This window comes from Onychomys torridus, chromosome 1 (assembly GCF_903995425.1).
Source record: "Onychomys torridus chromosome 1, mOncTor1.1, whole genome shotgun sequence".
NCBI classification, from domain to species: Eukaryota; Metazoa; Chordata; class Mammalia; order Rodentia; family Cricetidae; genus Onychomys; species Onychomys torridus.
In genome coordinates this window covers 4,487,107-4,502,358 of record NC_050443.1, presented here as the reverse complement: position 1 = coordinate 4,502,358, position 15,252 = coordinate 4,487,107, and the positions used below count along the sequence as shown (strand labels likewise).

General features: G+C 47.9%; 1 protein-coding gene across 6 annotated transcripts in view; it reads right to left on the bottom strand.

Annotated features, from left to right (window-relative positions):
• Znf667 (zinc finger protein 667) overlaps positions 1-11,955 on the bottom strand; it is a 28,902-nt gene extending 16,947 nt beyond the window's left edge. Inside the window, exons 1-5 of one of the 6 annotated variants that reach the window (XM_036182244.1) lie at positions 11,823-11,955; positions 9,380-9,459; positions 7,460-7,546; positions 4,924-5,050; positions 1,298-1,390 (exon numbers count right to left, since the gene is read on the bottom strand). In XM_036182244.1, coding sequence (XP_036038137.1) covers positions 1,298-1,390; positions 4,924-5,050; positions 7,460-7,522 — 283 coding nt within the window. In that variant the 5' untranslated portion in view covers positions 7,523-7,546; positions 9,380-9,459; positions 11,823-11,955. The other 5 variants (XM_036182221.1, XM_036182237.1, XM_036182252.1 and 2 more) reach the window with 5 other exon arrangements.
• Positions 11,956-15,252: the final 3,297 nt, after the last annotated feature.

Below are 15,252 nucleotides of genomic sequence, written 5' to 3'. Positions count from 1 at the left end.
CCCACTGTAGACCAGGCTGGGCTCGAACTCACAGAGATCCGCCTGGATCTGCTTCCAGAGAGCTGGGATTAAATGGGTGTACCAATTATGCCCAGCACAAGATGAAGATTTCTTAAGGAATAACAGAATCATTCGAATCCAAGCATTATCATAATGAGTGCTGGCATCAGAAGATCAGCCCATACCTCTTCTGATCACAAAAGAGAAAGTGCAGACATGGGGTGTCAGAGGGAAGGAGGGCGAAGACCTGAGCTTCAGGACGCAAAGGCAGACTGAGTCCCGATTCTGGGTCTGTCAAGGATGGGACCTCTCTGGACAGCAGTGTCCCACTCATCTGTGAGGCAACAGTACTAATTCCACCCACTACAGCATTGCTGGGAGGAACCTGGACCTCAAAGCACACCTGACACCAAGGCTGACGACTGCCCATTATGAAGTGAGGTTTATTAGGAGGAAGGGTTAAGATCACAGCCAGGCCTCGAGGCATGAAGCATACTGGAGAACCAGACATCATTTGCGATCTTAGAGGGAAGAAGAGGCTTTACCTGGAGAGGAGTTTCTTTTCAAGTGGAGAGGAAGAGAGACAGGGGAAGAAGACGGGAGGAGGGAGGAAGGAGGAGGGAGAACACTCACACAATGAGACACAAGCCATGGAACGTGTGGCTGGGAGGAGGCCACAGGAGCCTCTTCAGAGAAGTCCCCAAACACAGCAAATACATAGCTTTTATAACATTACATGGAATAGCAGAAAGCTTTGCATCACATGATTTACATCATGTATCTAACCAAAAGCATGGAAGAGCCTGCTACTGGGTAAGAAGATACTTTAGGTGCTGTAGAGACCACAGCTCCTTAACTCTCTGCCCTAGGAAGGGGTTCAGGCTGGGGCTGATTTTCATGGTAGGAGCTGGCCTCTTAAAGGGGCAGGCACTTGTTCTAACAAGGATCCCATGGCCCTCAGGCAGAATGCCCACTTCTCTACTAGGAAATATAGTAAGGGCTCTTGGAACTCAATCAGGTTTTGGGATTGAAGCCCTCGAGCTGGGATCAGTGTGCTTATCGCCTTCCCTCACCCCTCCTACCCCAAGACAATACAGTATGAAGACAGCATCTATGAACCAGGAAGTGCACTGTCACCAGATACTAGACACGCCAGAGTCCTCCTCTTGGAATTACCAACTCTCAGGACTTGTGTAAGATACATCTGCTGTTCACAGACAGCCATGTGTGTGTACTGCTTCAGCATCTTTCTGCAGCTGGAATGCTAAGACTTAGGCCTTGGTCCTCAGGCACTCACCAGGGCCCCTGCGCCGTCTTGATGGCTCCACCACCCATGGTGCTTTCCCTTTCTCCAACGAGGTGATGATATTTGGCCTCCGGCAGGCAAGACCTGCACATGGGACAAATGAGGGAACCAGTCATTATGTGGGCACCAGTGAAATCAGAGCCATGCCCTGTGTCAATAAAATGTGGGTTTGTCATCACCGTGGAAATACTCAGAATGTGAGGGGCTGCTGAAGAACAGGAGTAGGGTAGGGATGAGGGGAGAGTAGACCTGGTGACTTCTATGGTCCTTTATATGCTAATGAGACAGCAAGTGCCCAGGGACTCTGCAGGAACCTAGGGAAATCAACAAATCAACAGCATTACAGCTTGGACCATCTCATGCCCTACTTTCACAAGAGGGCTAATCAGAGACTAGAGAATGAATAACCAAACAACACAATGAAGCCTTTAGAAGCGCAAAGGAGGGGTTCAGAGAGCATCGAGGTTGCTGAGCATGTGGGGAGTAGCATTCCTAGGGAGGGCATGGCAACTCTGCTTTCTTTCCCCTGAATCTCTCCTGATTCATCATCTGCAGCCTCTAGAGAGTCTTTTATGCTGAACGAGGAAACTTAAGGACATACCCGAGTTCTATCAAACCTGGAGGGGGCGGGGTGTGTGTGTGTGGGAACCCCCAATCTACAGTTAGTTGGAAGCTCCAGAGGTCTGGACTTGTGAATGGCAGCTGAGGTAGGGATAGTCTTGTGACCTGATACTGACCAGGTAAGTAGTGTTAGAATTGCAACATCTGCCCAATATTCAAAGAAGAACTGTTTGGTGTTGGGATAACCTCCAGCCCTCTGATGTGACTATTTATTCTGTGCTGCATGGTTAAACTGAGAGTTGGCTTAAAATTTTTAGATAGAGAAGATGAAAGCTAAGTTACATAGAGCAGTGTAATCTACTTGTGGTGGTTTCAATGACAACGGCCCCCACAGGCCCACAGGGAGTGGCACTTAGGAGGTGTAGACTTGGAGGAAGAAGCGTGTCACTGGGGGTGGGGCTTTGAGGGCTCAGATGCTCAAGTCAGGCCCAGTGGCACTCTCTCTTCCTGCTGCCTGCTGATCCAGACGCAGACCTCTCAGCTCCCTCTCCAGCACCATGTCTGCCTTCATGCCGCCATGCTTCCTGCCATGATGGTAATGGACTAAACCTCTGAACTGTCAGGCAGCCCCAATGAAATGTTTTTATTTCTTTCTAAGAGTTGCTGTGGTCATGGTGTCTCCTCACCCCAATAGAAACCCTGACTAAGACACTAGCTCTATAAATTACTTTTCTGAAGATAGGGTCAAATGCTCTTGGGACAAGGTCTGAAACTATCATCTTTCAGCTCTAAATCGCCATCATTCTGTGACTCATTGCTATGTTGTGCCTCCCCATTCAAGGTTCTGAGGCCAAAAGTGTACATGAATTAAATAAAAAGAAAGTACTGGGCTGGAGAGGTGGCTCAGTGGTTAAGAGCACTGGCTGCTCTTCCAGAGGTCCTGAGTTCAATTCCCAGCAACCACATGGTGGCTCACAACCACCTGTAATGAGATCTGGTGCCCTCTTCTGGCCTGCAAAGACACATGCAGACAGAATACTGTATACTTAATAAATAAAAATAAATTTAAAAAAAGAAAGTACTGTATAGTTATATACAATAATTTCTATACATTAAAATAACTAAATGTTACACACACACACACACACACACACACACACACACACACACTAACCTAACAGCAGCAGCTTGGACCCATTAAGGATTTAAAAAGTGAAGGAATTGGACCTTACATGGCCTCAAGCTCTGCAATCTAAATGTCGCCTTTGCTAGCTTTGGCAATCAATTTGTGGTAGTTTGAATAAAAATGGCCCCTATGGGCCCACAGGGAGTGGCACTCCTAGGAGGCGTGGATTTGTTGGAGGAAGTGTGTTATGTGGGAGGAGGGTTAGGCTTTGAAGTTTCAGAAGCTCAAGCCAGACTAGTGGCTCGCTCTTTCTTCCTGCTGCCTGCAGATCCAGAGATAGAACTCTCAGCAACCTTTCCAACACCATGTCTGCCTGCACACTGCCATATCCCACCCTGATGATAATGGACTAAACCTCTGAAATCATGAGCCAGCCCCAATTAAATGTTTTCCTTTATGGGGATTGCTGTAGCCATGGTGTCTCTTCACAGCAATAGAAACCCTAACTAAGACAGGGTTCCATTTTAATTTCTAGCTTTCTTTTCATCCCCTATTAATAGAACTAGTTTCATAGAAGCAAACCATACAGCACATGCCCCCTTGCCTTTCAGAAATATGAATCCTAGCTTTATGGGCCTCATCCTCTTAGTCCTTAAAAATCCCCCAGACTCTTCCTTTCCCCCCACAGCCTTAACGATGGTAGCTGCATCCATGTTACCATCTGTGTTAAATCGGTGTCCATGCTCACCTTAAACATTCATCAACTCCTTACAGTAAATTCTTTTAAAAGAATAAAAAAATTATGTACAGAGGGGTTGAAGGGATGGCTCAGAGGTTAAGAACAATGGTTGTTCTTGCAGAGGACCTGAGTCTGGTTCTCAGAACCCACATGGTGATTCAGAACTGCCTGTGACTCCAGTTCTAGGTGATCTGATGCCTTCGTTTAGCCTCCATGGGCATCAGGCATGTACATGGTGCACATACATTCATGCGGCAAGAAAATAAAAACATATGCCCCAAAAGACTGTCCATGAAGCGGGGCAGTGGTAGCACACACTTTTAATCCCAGCACTCAGGAGGCAGAGGTGGGTGGATCTCTGTGAGTTCGAGGCCAGCCTGGTCTATAGAGTGAGTTCCAGGACGGCCAGGACTGTTACATGGAGAAACTCTGTCTTGGCAAACAAAAAAACAAACAAACAAACAAAAACCTGTTCATGACAGCTTACTGCGGCCATTCATTAGGAGTAGAACAACCCAAATGCCCACAGGTTAATAAAACATCAATAAGATGAAGTAGTCTAGCCAGACAATGTGAATATTCAATAACGAATTAGAACAAAGTACCGATATGTGCTGCAGCGGGGGTGAACCTCAAGACATTATGCTAAGAGAGAAGCAGCCATGTGTTTATGATTCCATTTGCACACAAGGCTCAGACCAGCAACTCCAAAGAGACAGAACGAGGGCTAGGGATTACCCACTCTCAAGGGATACATGGGCATGGGAAGTGAATTACTCTTGACTACAGGGTGTCTTTGGAGAATAGTGAAAATGTCCTAAAACTGATCACAGTAACTGATGTCTAATGCTGTGATTAAAACCAACCAACTGTGTGATTTATTTATTTTAAAAGATTTATTTATTATGTATAGTGCTTTGCCTGCATGTCAGAAGAGGGCGCCAGATCTCACTATAGGTGGTGGTGGGAATTGAACCTCTGGAAGAGCAGCCAATGCTCTTAACCTCTGAGCCATCTCTCCAGCCCCCTGACTGTATAATTTAGAAGTAAGGACACACAGCCATTTAAAAAAAAAAAAATGCACACACTTAAGTGACTTCCTTTTTCCCAAACAGACCCTGACTGACACAGGCCTTCTGGGGCTGGCTGTGGATTGCTGACGGGGTGAAAGAAGGGAGCATGAGACCTTACCAAGCGAGACCAGATTCTGATAGTTCTCCAACATGACATCTTCGTACAAATCCTTCTGCATGGGACTCAGCCATTCCCATTCCTCCTGTGAGAAGTAGATGGCTAAGTCCCCGAAAGTCACTGGTGCCTGAAATGAAAAGAGGTACTAGTCTAGTCAACCATGAACTTCAAAAATCCCTTCTGCCTGGTAGAGAAAATGGCAAATAGGTGAGATATGTCATAACAGGAGTTGTGAGACCAAAGAAGCAGAGACATTAAATAAATTTAATAGCATGCAATATCACACAATAAACCTGTTATTAAAGATTATGCTGCATTAAAAAACAGAATAGGGTTGGGGATTTAGCTCAGTGGTAGAGCGCTTGACTGGCAAGCACAAGGCCCTGGGTTCGATCCTTAGCTTAAAAAAAAACCAGAGTAATTTGGTCTGATTTTTATAGTCAAGGAATTTTTTTTCTAATTATCTAACTATACTGGTTCACTCAGTATTCACCCTTCCTAGTAGTAAGGCATTGCCAAGGGAATCAACAGTAATGCTGCAAAGGAGGAGACTAAGACCTAGAGAGGTAAGATAAATTATTGCAGTTCACACAATTACTAAATCAAGGAGCTGGGATTCAATAGGACAGTCTAGCTCCTTCAAAATTAAAAAAAAAAAAAAAGGTTCTTCAATCAGGTTATCACTGGTTCATCACAACATAGGAAGATGTTGTGCGAGTGTGTCAGGGGAATTGTATGGACATGTTCATTTGGGTGTGTGCATGTGTGAGGGTGCAGATAACCTAATGTACATGGAGAACAGAGGTCAACAATGAGTATCTTCCTCAACTGCTCTCCACATGGCCTCTCACTGAACCTGGAGCTCACCAATTCCAACACTGGTCAGACAGTGAGCCCCCTCTCTCTACCTCCTCAGCTGTGGGATTATAGGTGCATGCTGCTGAATCTGGCCTTTATTTTTTTTCTAACTTTTTTTTTTTATATTATTTATGTGTGCACTCGGGGAGGTAGGGGTGTGTGTGCCATGGTACACAGGTGGATGTCAGAGGACAGCTTGGAGGACAAGTTGGCTCTCTCCTTCCACAATGTGGGTCCTGGGAATCAACCTCAGGTAGTCAGGTTTGGTGGCTGGTGCCTTTACCTGCTGAGCCATCTCACTGGCCAGCACCTTGCTTTTTAAATGTGGATCCTAACTTGGGTCCTCCTGATGGAATGGCAAGCACTATGCTGCCGTCTTCCTTGGCTCCAGGAAAACTTACGTAGGGTACCTAGGTCTTGCTCTGGGTTGCTTGACTCCTGCTCCCATGAACATGGAGGGGAGTCGGGGAGGATGTGGAAAATGTAACAAACACACCTGGAAGAGAACCTAAGCCCCTAATGAAAATACAGTTAGCCGACAATTGGATTTTGGTCCTGGGAGACCCTAGCAGAAGACTCCAGCTAAACCATGTTGTAGCTGAATCCTGACCAAGTCAGAGATGACAGGGAATGTATGCTGATGTAACGTTATTGGGGCAGCAAGAGAGAGCAAACACATGTGACTGAGGGAAATGTGTTTTGTTAGCTTGAAGCAGGGCCTCAGGTATCCAAGGCTATCCTGGATTCACCATGTGGCCAAAGATGACCTTGAACTCTCCATCTTCCTGTCTCTATCTCCTAAGTACTGAGGCTACATGCATGTTCCACCACACTCCATTTGTAGGGGTGCAGGGATCAATTTCAGAGTTTATGCATCTTAGGCAAGCAATCTACCAATTGAGCAACATCCACAGACTAAGGATGTGTGGTTTTTGGTTTATTTTTGCAGAGGAGACGTGTGTTTGTTTGTTTTTTTGGTTTGGTTTTTAAAGACAGGGTTTCTTTGTGTAGCCCTAGCTGTCCTGGAACTCGCTCTGTAGACCAGGCTGGCCTTGAACTCAGAGATCCACCTGCCTCTGTCTCCCGAGTGGCGGGATTAAAGGTGTGCACCACCACTGGCGGGCTGGAAATTATGAGAAACTGCCCTTGAGTTGATGGATACTACTAATCTGATCATCTCCAGTGGTGAAGCAGGTGAGGCATAAGGCTTGTGCACCTTGCTTTTCCATTTCTGAATCATACTCCTCATTCTTGAACTTTAACCAGGCAAACTTTCTCCACATGAGTATTGTTTTTAAATGGAAAACACAAAGTGATAAACTGATCTGACATGTACACACCTAATCCCTGCAGCTGAGCGGTTCCCACCTGGGTACTCACCCCCGCCAGAGAAACTACAGAGCTCTCATATTCTTTCTGGGGAAGGCATCTCTGAGTCCTGCAGAGCCCCTACAGATGCTGACTGGACCGTCAATGGTCATGTGGACACTGAGAGGCATGGAAATGGAACCTGAAGCAGCTTTCCGGGTACTGGTACTTTCTCAGGTCCCCTCTCCATAGAAATGGAGGACCACCAGGTGTCACATCCATCTCCTAGGCAGGAGGCCTCCAGAAAGAAGACAAATGGGCCACATCTTATGAGACAGAATGGAGTACTTGGGGAGGGGTCACCACTTACCTTGGATTTTGATTTCCCTCGTGCCACAGGCATCCTTCCCCCCGACCATTTGATGGCCCGCATTCAGAGGATGAGGCAGAGTGCTAGCTGGCAGAAGAGAGAGATCATGAAGCTTGAGGGCCTTTGGAGCAGTCTCCAGTCCCCATTCACCTCTCCGAAGGCCAAGGCACCTGGAATAAGTGTGACCGTGTGTGTGTGTGTGTGTGTGTGTGTGTGTGTGTGTGTGTTCTCCATCCTGCTTTTAAGAGTTGAGAAGGGACAAGGAGGAAATCATTTAGCACGCTCCTGATCAGGACATAGATGAAGAATGTACAGACATCCGCCCTCCATCTGACTGGTGGCTGCTGGTGCCAGGCACTGCAGTGAGCGTTCAACCAGGAAAGTACCTGTTCCTATGTCCCATTTGTTCAGCAAGGAAAACAAGTCCACACGGCACAGAGTAACTTAGGGTCAAGAGCAGGGATTTGGACTGTTTAGTTCACTGCCCTACTCCCAGAGCTACCACACCCAGAGAAGCTGCGCAGGCTTCCTCTGGGTAGCCCCGGCTGTCCTGGAACTCATTTTGTAGACCATGGTGGCCTTCAACTAAGAGATCTGCCTGCCTCTGCCTCCGCTCCTGCGTTCTGGGGTTAAAGGCATGTACCACTACTGTCCAGCCTTTTTCTTTTCTTTTTTTTTTTTTTTTAAAGATTTACTTATTATGTATACAGCATGTATGACCAGAAGAGGGCACCAGACCTTATTACAGATGGTTGTGAGCCACCACGTGGTTGCTGGGAATTGAACTCAGGACCTCTGGAAGAGCAGTCAGTGCTCTTAACCTCTGAGCCATCTCTCTAGGCCAGTTCTGCCTTTTTTTAATGGCTTTTTAAAAATGTGGCTACTGGGGGGTTGAGGATTTAGCTCAGTGGTAGAGCGCTTGCCTAGCAAACACAAGGCCCTGGGTTTGGTTCTCAGCTCCAAAAAACAAACCAAAATAATAATAATAATAATAATAATAATAATAATAATAATAATAATAATAAAATGTGGCCACTGGAATGTTTTAAACGTATATGCCTCTTATGTTTTCAGACAGTACTCCATATATTATAGAATATACATTATTGCACTGTTCTTTTTTATTCAGAGTACTTATGATCTCCTTATCTATATAATTACTTATTTTGCAGTTCTGCATATTGAAACTAGAGTCTTAGGCATCCTAAGCAAGTGCTCTAGCATTAAGCTCTACCCACAGCCAGAGTATATGCTGTTTATACTTTTATTTAGTAACGACCACAAACACACACACAAGTGCATGCTTGATTTAGGATCAAGAGCAGGGATCTTGACTGGGGTGGGAATACAACTCAGTAGGGTGAGTGCTTGCCTAGCATGCAGGAAATTATTTCCAGCACTGCATAAACTGGGTGTGGTGCCACATTCCCAGGACTTAGAGGTAGGGGCAAAAGCACTAGGAATCCAAGGTCTCCTGGGCTACATACCAAGTTAGAGGCCAGCCTGGGATTCATGAGACTCTGTCTCAAAAACCAAACAAACAAACAAAAACAAGAGCGGAGACTCCGTCCGTCCGTCCCTGTTGACTAACCACTCACTAGCCCATCCTGAATATACTGTGTGTGTGCTGGCTGACGTGGAATTCCATTTTCCTATCCTGAAATGACATTGCAGAGAAGGTCGCTGGGCTAGCACTCATTCCACATCCTCTTTTAAAAACATGTCCCTTCCAAGAGAGCAGAAATGGGGACAAACTATCGGGAAAGCACGGACTCCAGTGAAAGAGAAAATAGTATGACAAGTGACTGGTCACTCTTGACCAAAAGAGTGACATTTCCCTACACGTTAAAAAAAAAAAAAAAGAAAAGAAAAGAAAAGTGGAATCACTTAGAAGTGAGTTTAGATCTGAAGACAGTTTACCTCTGAATGCCCTCAGAGAATGCCATCTCCACACCCTGATGCTTTAACAGCACATCTGTACATAGCTTTCTGTGATGTGTCTGTGGAAGATACAGGAAGAGGTGAAAATGGAAGTATGACCGACGTCTCCCTCTACAGATGAAAGATGAGTGGAGCTAAGGCTAGGCTTAGCTCACGGTAAGTTTTGATGTTAAACACGAGTTTTAAGATGATCTATACTGTTTATGGGAAGCCATCTTCTCAGAAGGCTGGATTTATTATGCAGTAGTAAGAAGGAATAATAATGTGTGTGCGGGGATGGGGATTTAGCTCAGTGGTAGAGCGCTTGCCTAGCAAGCACAAGGCCCTGGGTTCCGTCCTCAGCTCCACATACTACTACTACTACTACTACTACTACTACTAATAATAATAATAATAATGATGATGATGTGTGTGCGGGGTTGGGGATTTAGCTCAGTGGTAGAGCACTTGCCTAGCAAGCGCAAGGCCCTGGGTTCGATCCTCAGCTCCACATACAAATAATAATAATAATAATAATAATAATAATAATAATAATAATAATAATAATAAGTGTGCTGGGAATTGAACCCAGGTCCTCTGGCAGAACAGCCAATGCTCTTAACTGCTGAGCCATCTCTCCAGCCCTACTGGTTGGGTTAACTATTTAAAAGATTAGTAAATACTGAGTGTGAATAAAGCTTTGAAACCATTACATCTGGGGAAATTTGTTATAGCAGCAACATTATCTTCTGTTCATTCAGGTTACAGACCCAGTAAATGGATTGCTTCTCCTGTCAGTGACCAATGCTGAAAAACATGGGCTGGGATGAAAGGAAGAGTCTATTGAGGATGGCCCAGGCTAGTCAGCAAGTCACTCCAAAAGGGCTCTGTGACATCCACCACGTGTCTGTCTCTCTCTCTCTCTCTCTCTCAACAGAGTTTCATTGTGTAGCCCTGGCCTGGAACTTGAGTTGTAGACCAAGCCAGACTAGAACTCACATAGATCCACCTGCCTCTGTCTCCCAAGTGCTAGTGTATAAAGGTGGCTGGCCCCAGGCCCTCCGTGCCCACCCCCACCACCTCCGTTTATCTCCCTCAAGATACCCTGATTAGGAAGACACACAACAGGTTCCACAGGTCAGAGTAGGCTGCACCTTCCCCTCAGAAGCATACTTGAGCAGACACCAGGAAGGCAAGCACTTGCCTAGGGGTAGGAGGGGTGGGGGATGCAACCCTGCACAAATCAGAGAGACCAGAACCTCTGCTAGAGGTGGAAGCTAGCCAAATTCCAAATGCAGACACAAATTCCTTTGGGATTCATCACTACAATCCTACCTGTACACAGGTCAGCAACACAACACAAACCCCCCACTCTCAGCACTAACTATAACAAAGGCCAGACCCTACCCTGCACTCAGTGTGTCCCAGGCATCACACGGGGTGTTTCATTTGTTATTCCATTCAGCCTTACCATCTATACTCTGATGGGCACTATTACAGAAGGAAAAGTCTCATCCTTAACAGGGTCAGTTTCCCAGAGCAGCCATCACAGCCCCTGCTCTAGAAGAGATCGTTGCCACAGTAACAAATGAGATAAGGCACAATCAATCACACACTAGCACACACTCAACAAAGCCACTGACATCTGGTGGTGCACAGTATCTCTAGACTATGATAAACAGCTTCATCTCTCTCTCTCTCTCTCTCTCTCTCTCTCTCTCACACACACACACACACACACACACACATTCACAAACACACAGATACACTCTCACACACACAGCTAGCGACAACAGGGATTGTCTCCCACACCTACGCTCACACACAGCCCCCTCCCACCTGTGGTGGAAATCACTCACTTGGTACACGCCCCTGTTCCTGGGCCCCATAGGCTGAGTACCCCCAGACTGTGATAAACAGTCCCATCAGTCTGTCACACTCATTCACAGGTGCAACTGAGATGCTCAGAACTGTGTGCTCTCACATCCTTTTCACACGCCACAGATCACGCAGCTGGCACACGCACCTATTTCTTGAGGCCCACAGGCCTAGTCAGTCTCTCTGTCTCTGATTGTCTGTCCCCCTCTCTGTCTGTCTCCGTGTTCTCTCTGTCTTTCTGTCTCTCTCTCTCTTGCTCGCTCACACCTGTTTTTGGAGGCTCACAGGCCTAGTCAGTCTCCGTATCTCCCCCACTTACACACACACACACACACACACACACACACACACACACGTGGAATCACCTTTAGTATCCTCACACCAAGTCCACCCCACAAGTCCTGCCAAGCCTACCCGGTGCACCGAATCACCTCGGATCACGAGAGGAGTTCCAGAGTGCTCGACCCACGCAAACCAGTGGCGCACGCACACGCACGCACACACACACACACACGCCAGCAATCATGTCCACAGCAGCCTCGCTCGCGGTCGCCAGTCTCCTCACCTACGTCCTCAGCCTCACAGCTGCCACAGAACTGCCAGCCGCGGAGCCCGGCGCACCCACCTCCTCCCGGGACCCGCAGGGGTCCCCCTCTGGGCGGCTCCTCCCGCGGCCCTGTGAGTCACACGTAGACGCGTGCGGCCCCGCCCCTGGGGAGGGGCTTCCCTGGAGCCACGCCCCTGACGCAGCTCATGCAATCAGAGCAGGGGAGACCGAGCGAGGCCACGCCCTGCAAATTTGCATAGCGTGCGCGCAGGGACGCGAGTGCGCGCTCCGGAGCCTAGGCGCCTCTCGGAGGGGTTCAGTTCCGCTCCGCACCGTGGAAACGTCCGTGCAGCGTGAGTCCGTCCCGGGGTGCTTCTCCTCCCAGGGTTCCACACCTCGGGTTCCCTGCGCTCCCACGACCCTCACGCCGCGCGCAGCCGCGAGCTTGCACCGCCTGCCTCCCGACATCCGGAAAGGGACTGTGGAGGACCACGCCCAGAACCTTGGGAAGGGCATGTCAGCCTTCCTTGTCGCCCGTCTGGAGACCTCGTGAGCCCGAGAGGTGGGGACAGATTTCCTTCTGCCTCAGGACAGAAAAAAAAGCTGGAGGATGAGCGGTGCGGGGGTTGGGGAGGGGAGGAGAGAAAATGATGGACGAGTGAGAAGAGGAGCGTCCCACCGTGGAGTCTGCTTGATGCTTCTTAGCTGAGCACGGAATTCCTGCACAATTAACCACTACATCCTCCCTCCCAAGCTGTAAACCTGAGATTTTTAGGGGGGGAAATCCCCCTTAAAGGCGAAAGGCCTGCCCCTAAACCCCTTGAGCAACCCTAAAGATTTCTGGTTCTACCTTATCGAATCATAACACCATCCAAGGCACTTCCGGAGCCACCTCCCGTCTCACCAAGGAGAGATGGAGTGGTGGTGGTAATCCTCGAGGAAACTCTTGGCTCGATGAAGGACAAGGACTCGAGCCACATCGCCAGGATAAGGACAGGCTCGACACCGGACCCTGTAGCATCCCTTAGCAAGAGCACAGCCATGAATGTGCGCGCAGGAGAAAGCGTGTCCACCGCACGATCCAATCCGTCCAACTTGTGTGTGAATACACCGAGTGCCCTGAGGAAAGGAAGTGACTTATTTAGATCCTCACTGAAGACTGATGAGCATCAGCCGTGACATCTGAATGGTCACTGTGTGAGGAACACCATCCTTAAGATCCTATAGTTCTCTCGACAACGCTCCTGAGGCAAACACTGTGGTTTCATTTCACAGATGGGAAAACTGAGGTCCCAAGCACTTGTACCTTACCTGAGGCCCGTGAACTGGAAACGGGGGAGGGGGAGCACAGAGCTTAAGTTCACACATCACTTCTCCAAAGTGGAAACGCAGAGTGAAAGGGCACGAACCCAAGAATAGGGGTACAGGGTGGGAAGCCCCAAAGAAGAGGTGAGGCTCAGATACTCACATCCTCTATCCAGGAGGAGCTATGATGTCACCGACCAATGAGGCAGGTCAGAACAGGTAGGGACTGAGGGATGCTGGGAGACCTGGAGGCCAGGTCCACTAACGCAGCCCCTTGTCCCGTGTTTGACACCTAATACCCAGGAGACCTCTTGGGACCTCAGGAACAGGCCTAGCATGCATGTCCAGCTCGCCTCTCCCTGCAACCCTGCCTAGCTGACCCAGACTTAAGGACCCAAGGGTTTCACTGACAAGAAGTGAGGAGAGGACTCGTCTCGATGTGCCTGTGGCACTCTGAAATTTGCTTTTTTCCTACCGAGGATAGAAGGATACAAGGTTGGGGAAGGGGTTCAAGGAGAAGGCAGGGGGCTGGGAAAAGAGTAACACCATGAAAAAAAATTGTATGGAAAAAAATGCCATAAAGTAACTTAGAGGGCTGGAGAGATGGCTCAGAGGTTAAGAGCACTGGCTGCTCTTCCAGAGGTCCTGAGTTCAATTCCCAGCAACCACATGGTGGCTCACAACCATCTGTAATGAGATCTGGTGCCCTCTTCTGGCCTGCAGTCATACATGCTGTATACATAATAAATAAATAAATCTTTAAAAAGAAAGAGAGAGAGAGAAGGAAGGAAGGAAGGAAGGAAGGAAGAAAAAAGGAAACTTCCGGGTGGTGGTGGTGCATGCCTTTAATCCCAGCACTTGGAAGGCAGAGGCAGGCGGATCTCTGTGAGTTCTAGGCCAGCCTGGACTACAGAGTGAGTTCCAGGAAAGGTGCAAAGCTACACAGAGAAACCCTGTCTCGAAAACCAAAAGAAAAAAAAAAGAAACTTAGAACTAACTTGTATGGGGGGGGGGGGTGAAGGACAGAGGAAAGAAATAAAAAAATGTATATTAAAAAAACAAACAAACAAACAAACAGACCTCTCCACCAATCAGAATCCTGCTTTCGCAATACCCACAGGCTTTCTCCCTCACCCCCACCCTCGGTCTGGCATTTCTCTGTCTCCAAGGCAACCCTTCTTGCGGGCTTGGAGTGGCCCAGCGACTTCTGGGTATTGTAGTATCAAAGAAGCCTAGAGGCGGGAGGTGCGATTGTCAGTAAAAAGGAGTTTGTTAGGCGTGCTTGCATCAGGGAAAGATTTGGGAGACTGAAAACGCTTTCCAGATAGATATTCTTGAGGTGTGATTTGTTAGGAAAGAGGGAGGAGGAAAAAAAAAGGGTAGGCACGAAGGTTTGTGGGAATTCTGCAATCTGTGGCGGGCTGGAGCCGGAAGTCATGAGCCAGGGCCGCCTCGCGGCAGTTGTGAGCACGACAGCCCCTGGACCTTAGCTGCTGTTTCCCCAGCACAGGTTCCCAAGTGCAGCCAGGGAGGCTGCTGACTCCTCTAGGATTCTCTAGGACTTCATACGGGCACTGGGTAGTGGGAGTGGGGGTGTTAATTGTGCAACAGTACTGTGCGCGCAGACCCTCACGCTGTGCCAGGATGACTGCTTTATGGTAAGTGAGCAGAGTGCATCCATCGGTGCACTCACTTTTTTCTCCTCCAAATTTGACAGGAATCATACTCTTGACGCAAACGGGGTTGCTGAAGGCTCTACGGAGCACCCCTGTTCCTACTTGTAACTTGACAAGTGATGCACACTTGTTAAGAGTCCAATTAGTGTGCTTGCCAAGGATACTGTAGTGAATAGAACAGGTGTACAGCCTACAGCCTTGAACCTTCCTTTTCTTTTCCTTTCTTTCTTTCTTTCTTTCTTTCTTTCTTTCTTTCTTTCTTTCTTTCTTTCTCTTTTGTTTGTTTGTTTGGTTTGGTTTTTCGACTCAGGGTTTCTTTGTGTAGCCCTGTTGAACTCTCTGTAGACCAGAGTGGTCTTGAACTCACAGAGATTCTCCTGCCTCTGCCTCCCGAGTGTTGCGATTAAAGGCGTGCGCCACCACCGCCCGGTTCAAGATTTTATTTTTACATTATATGTGATTTTATA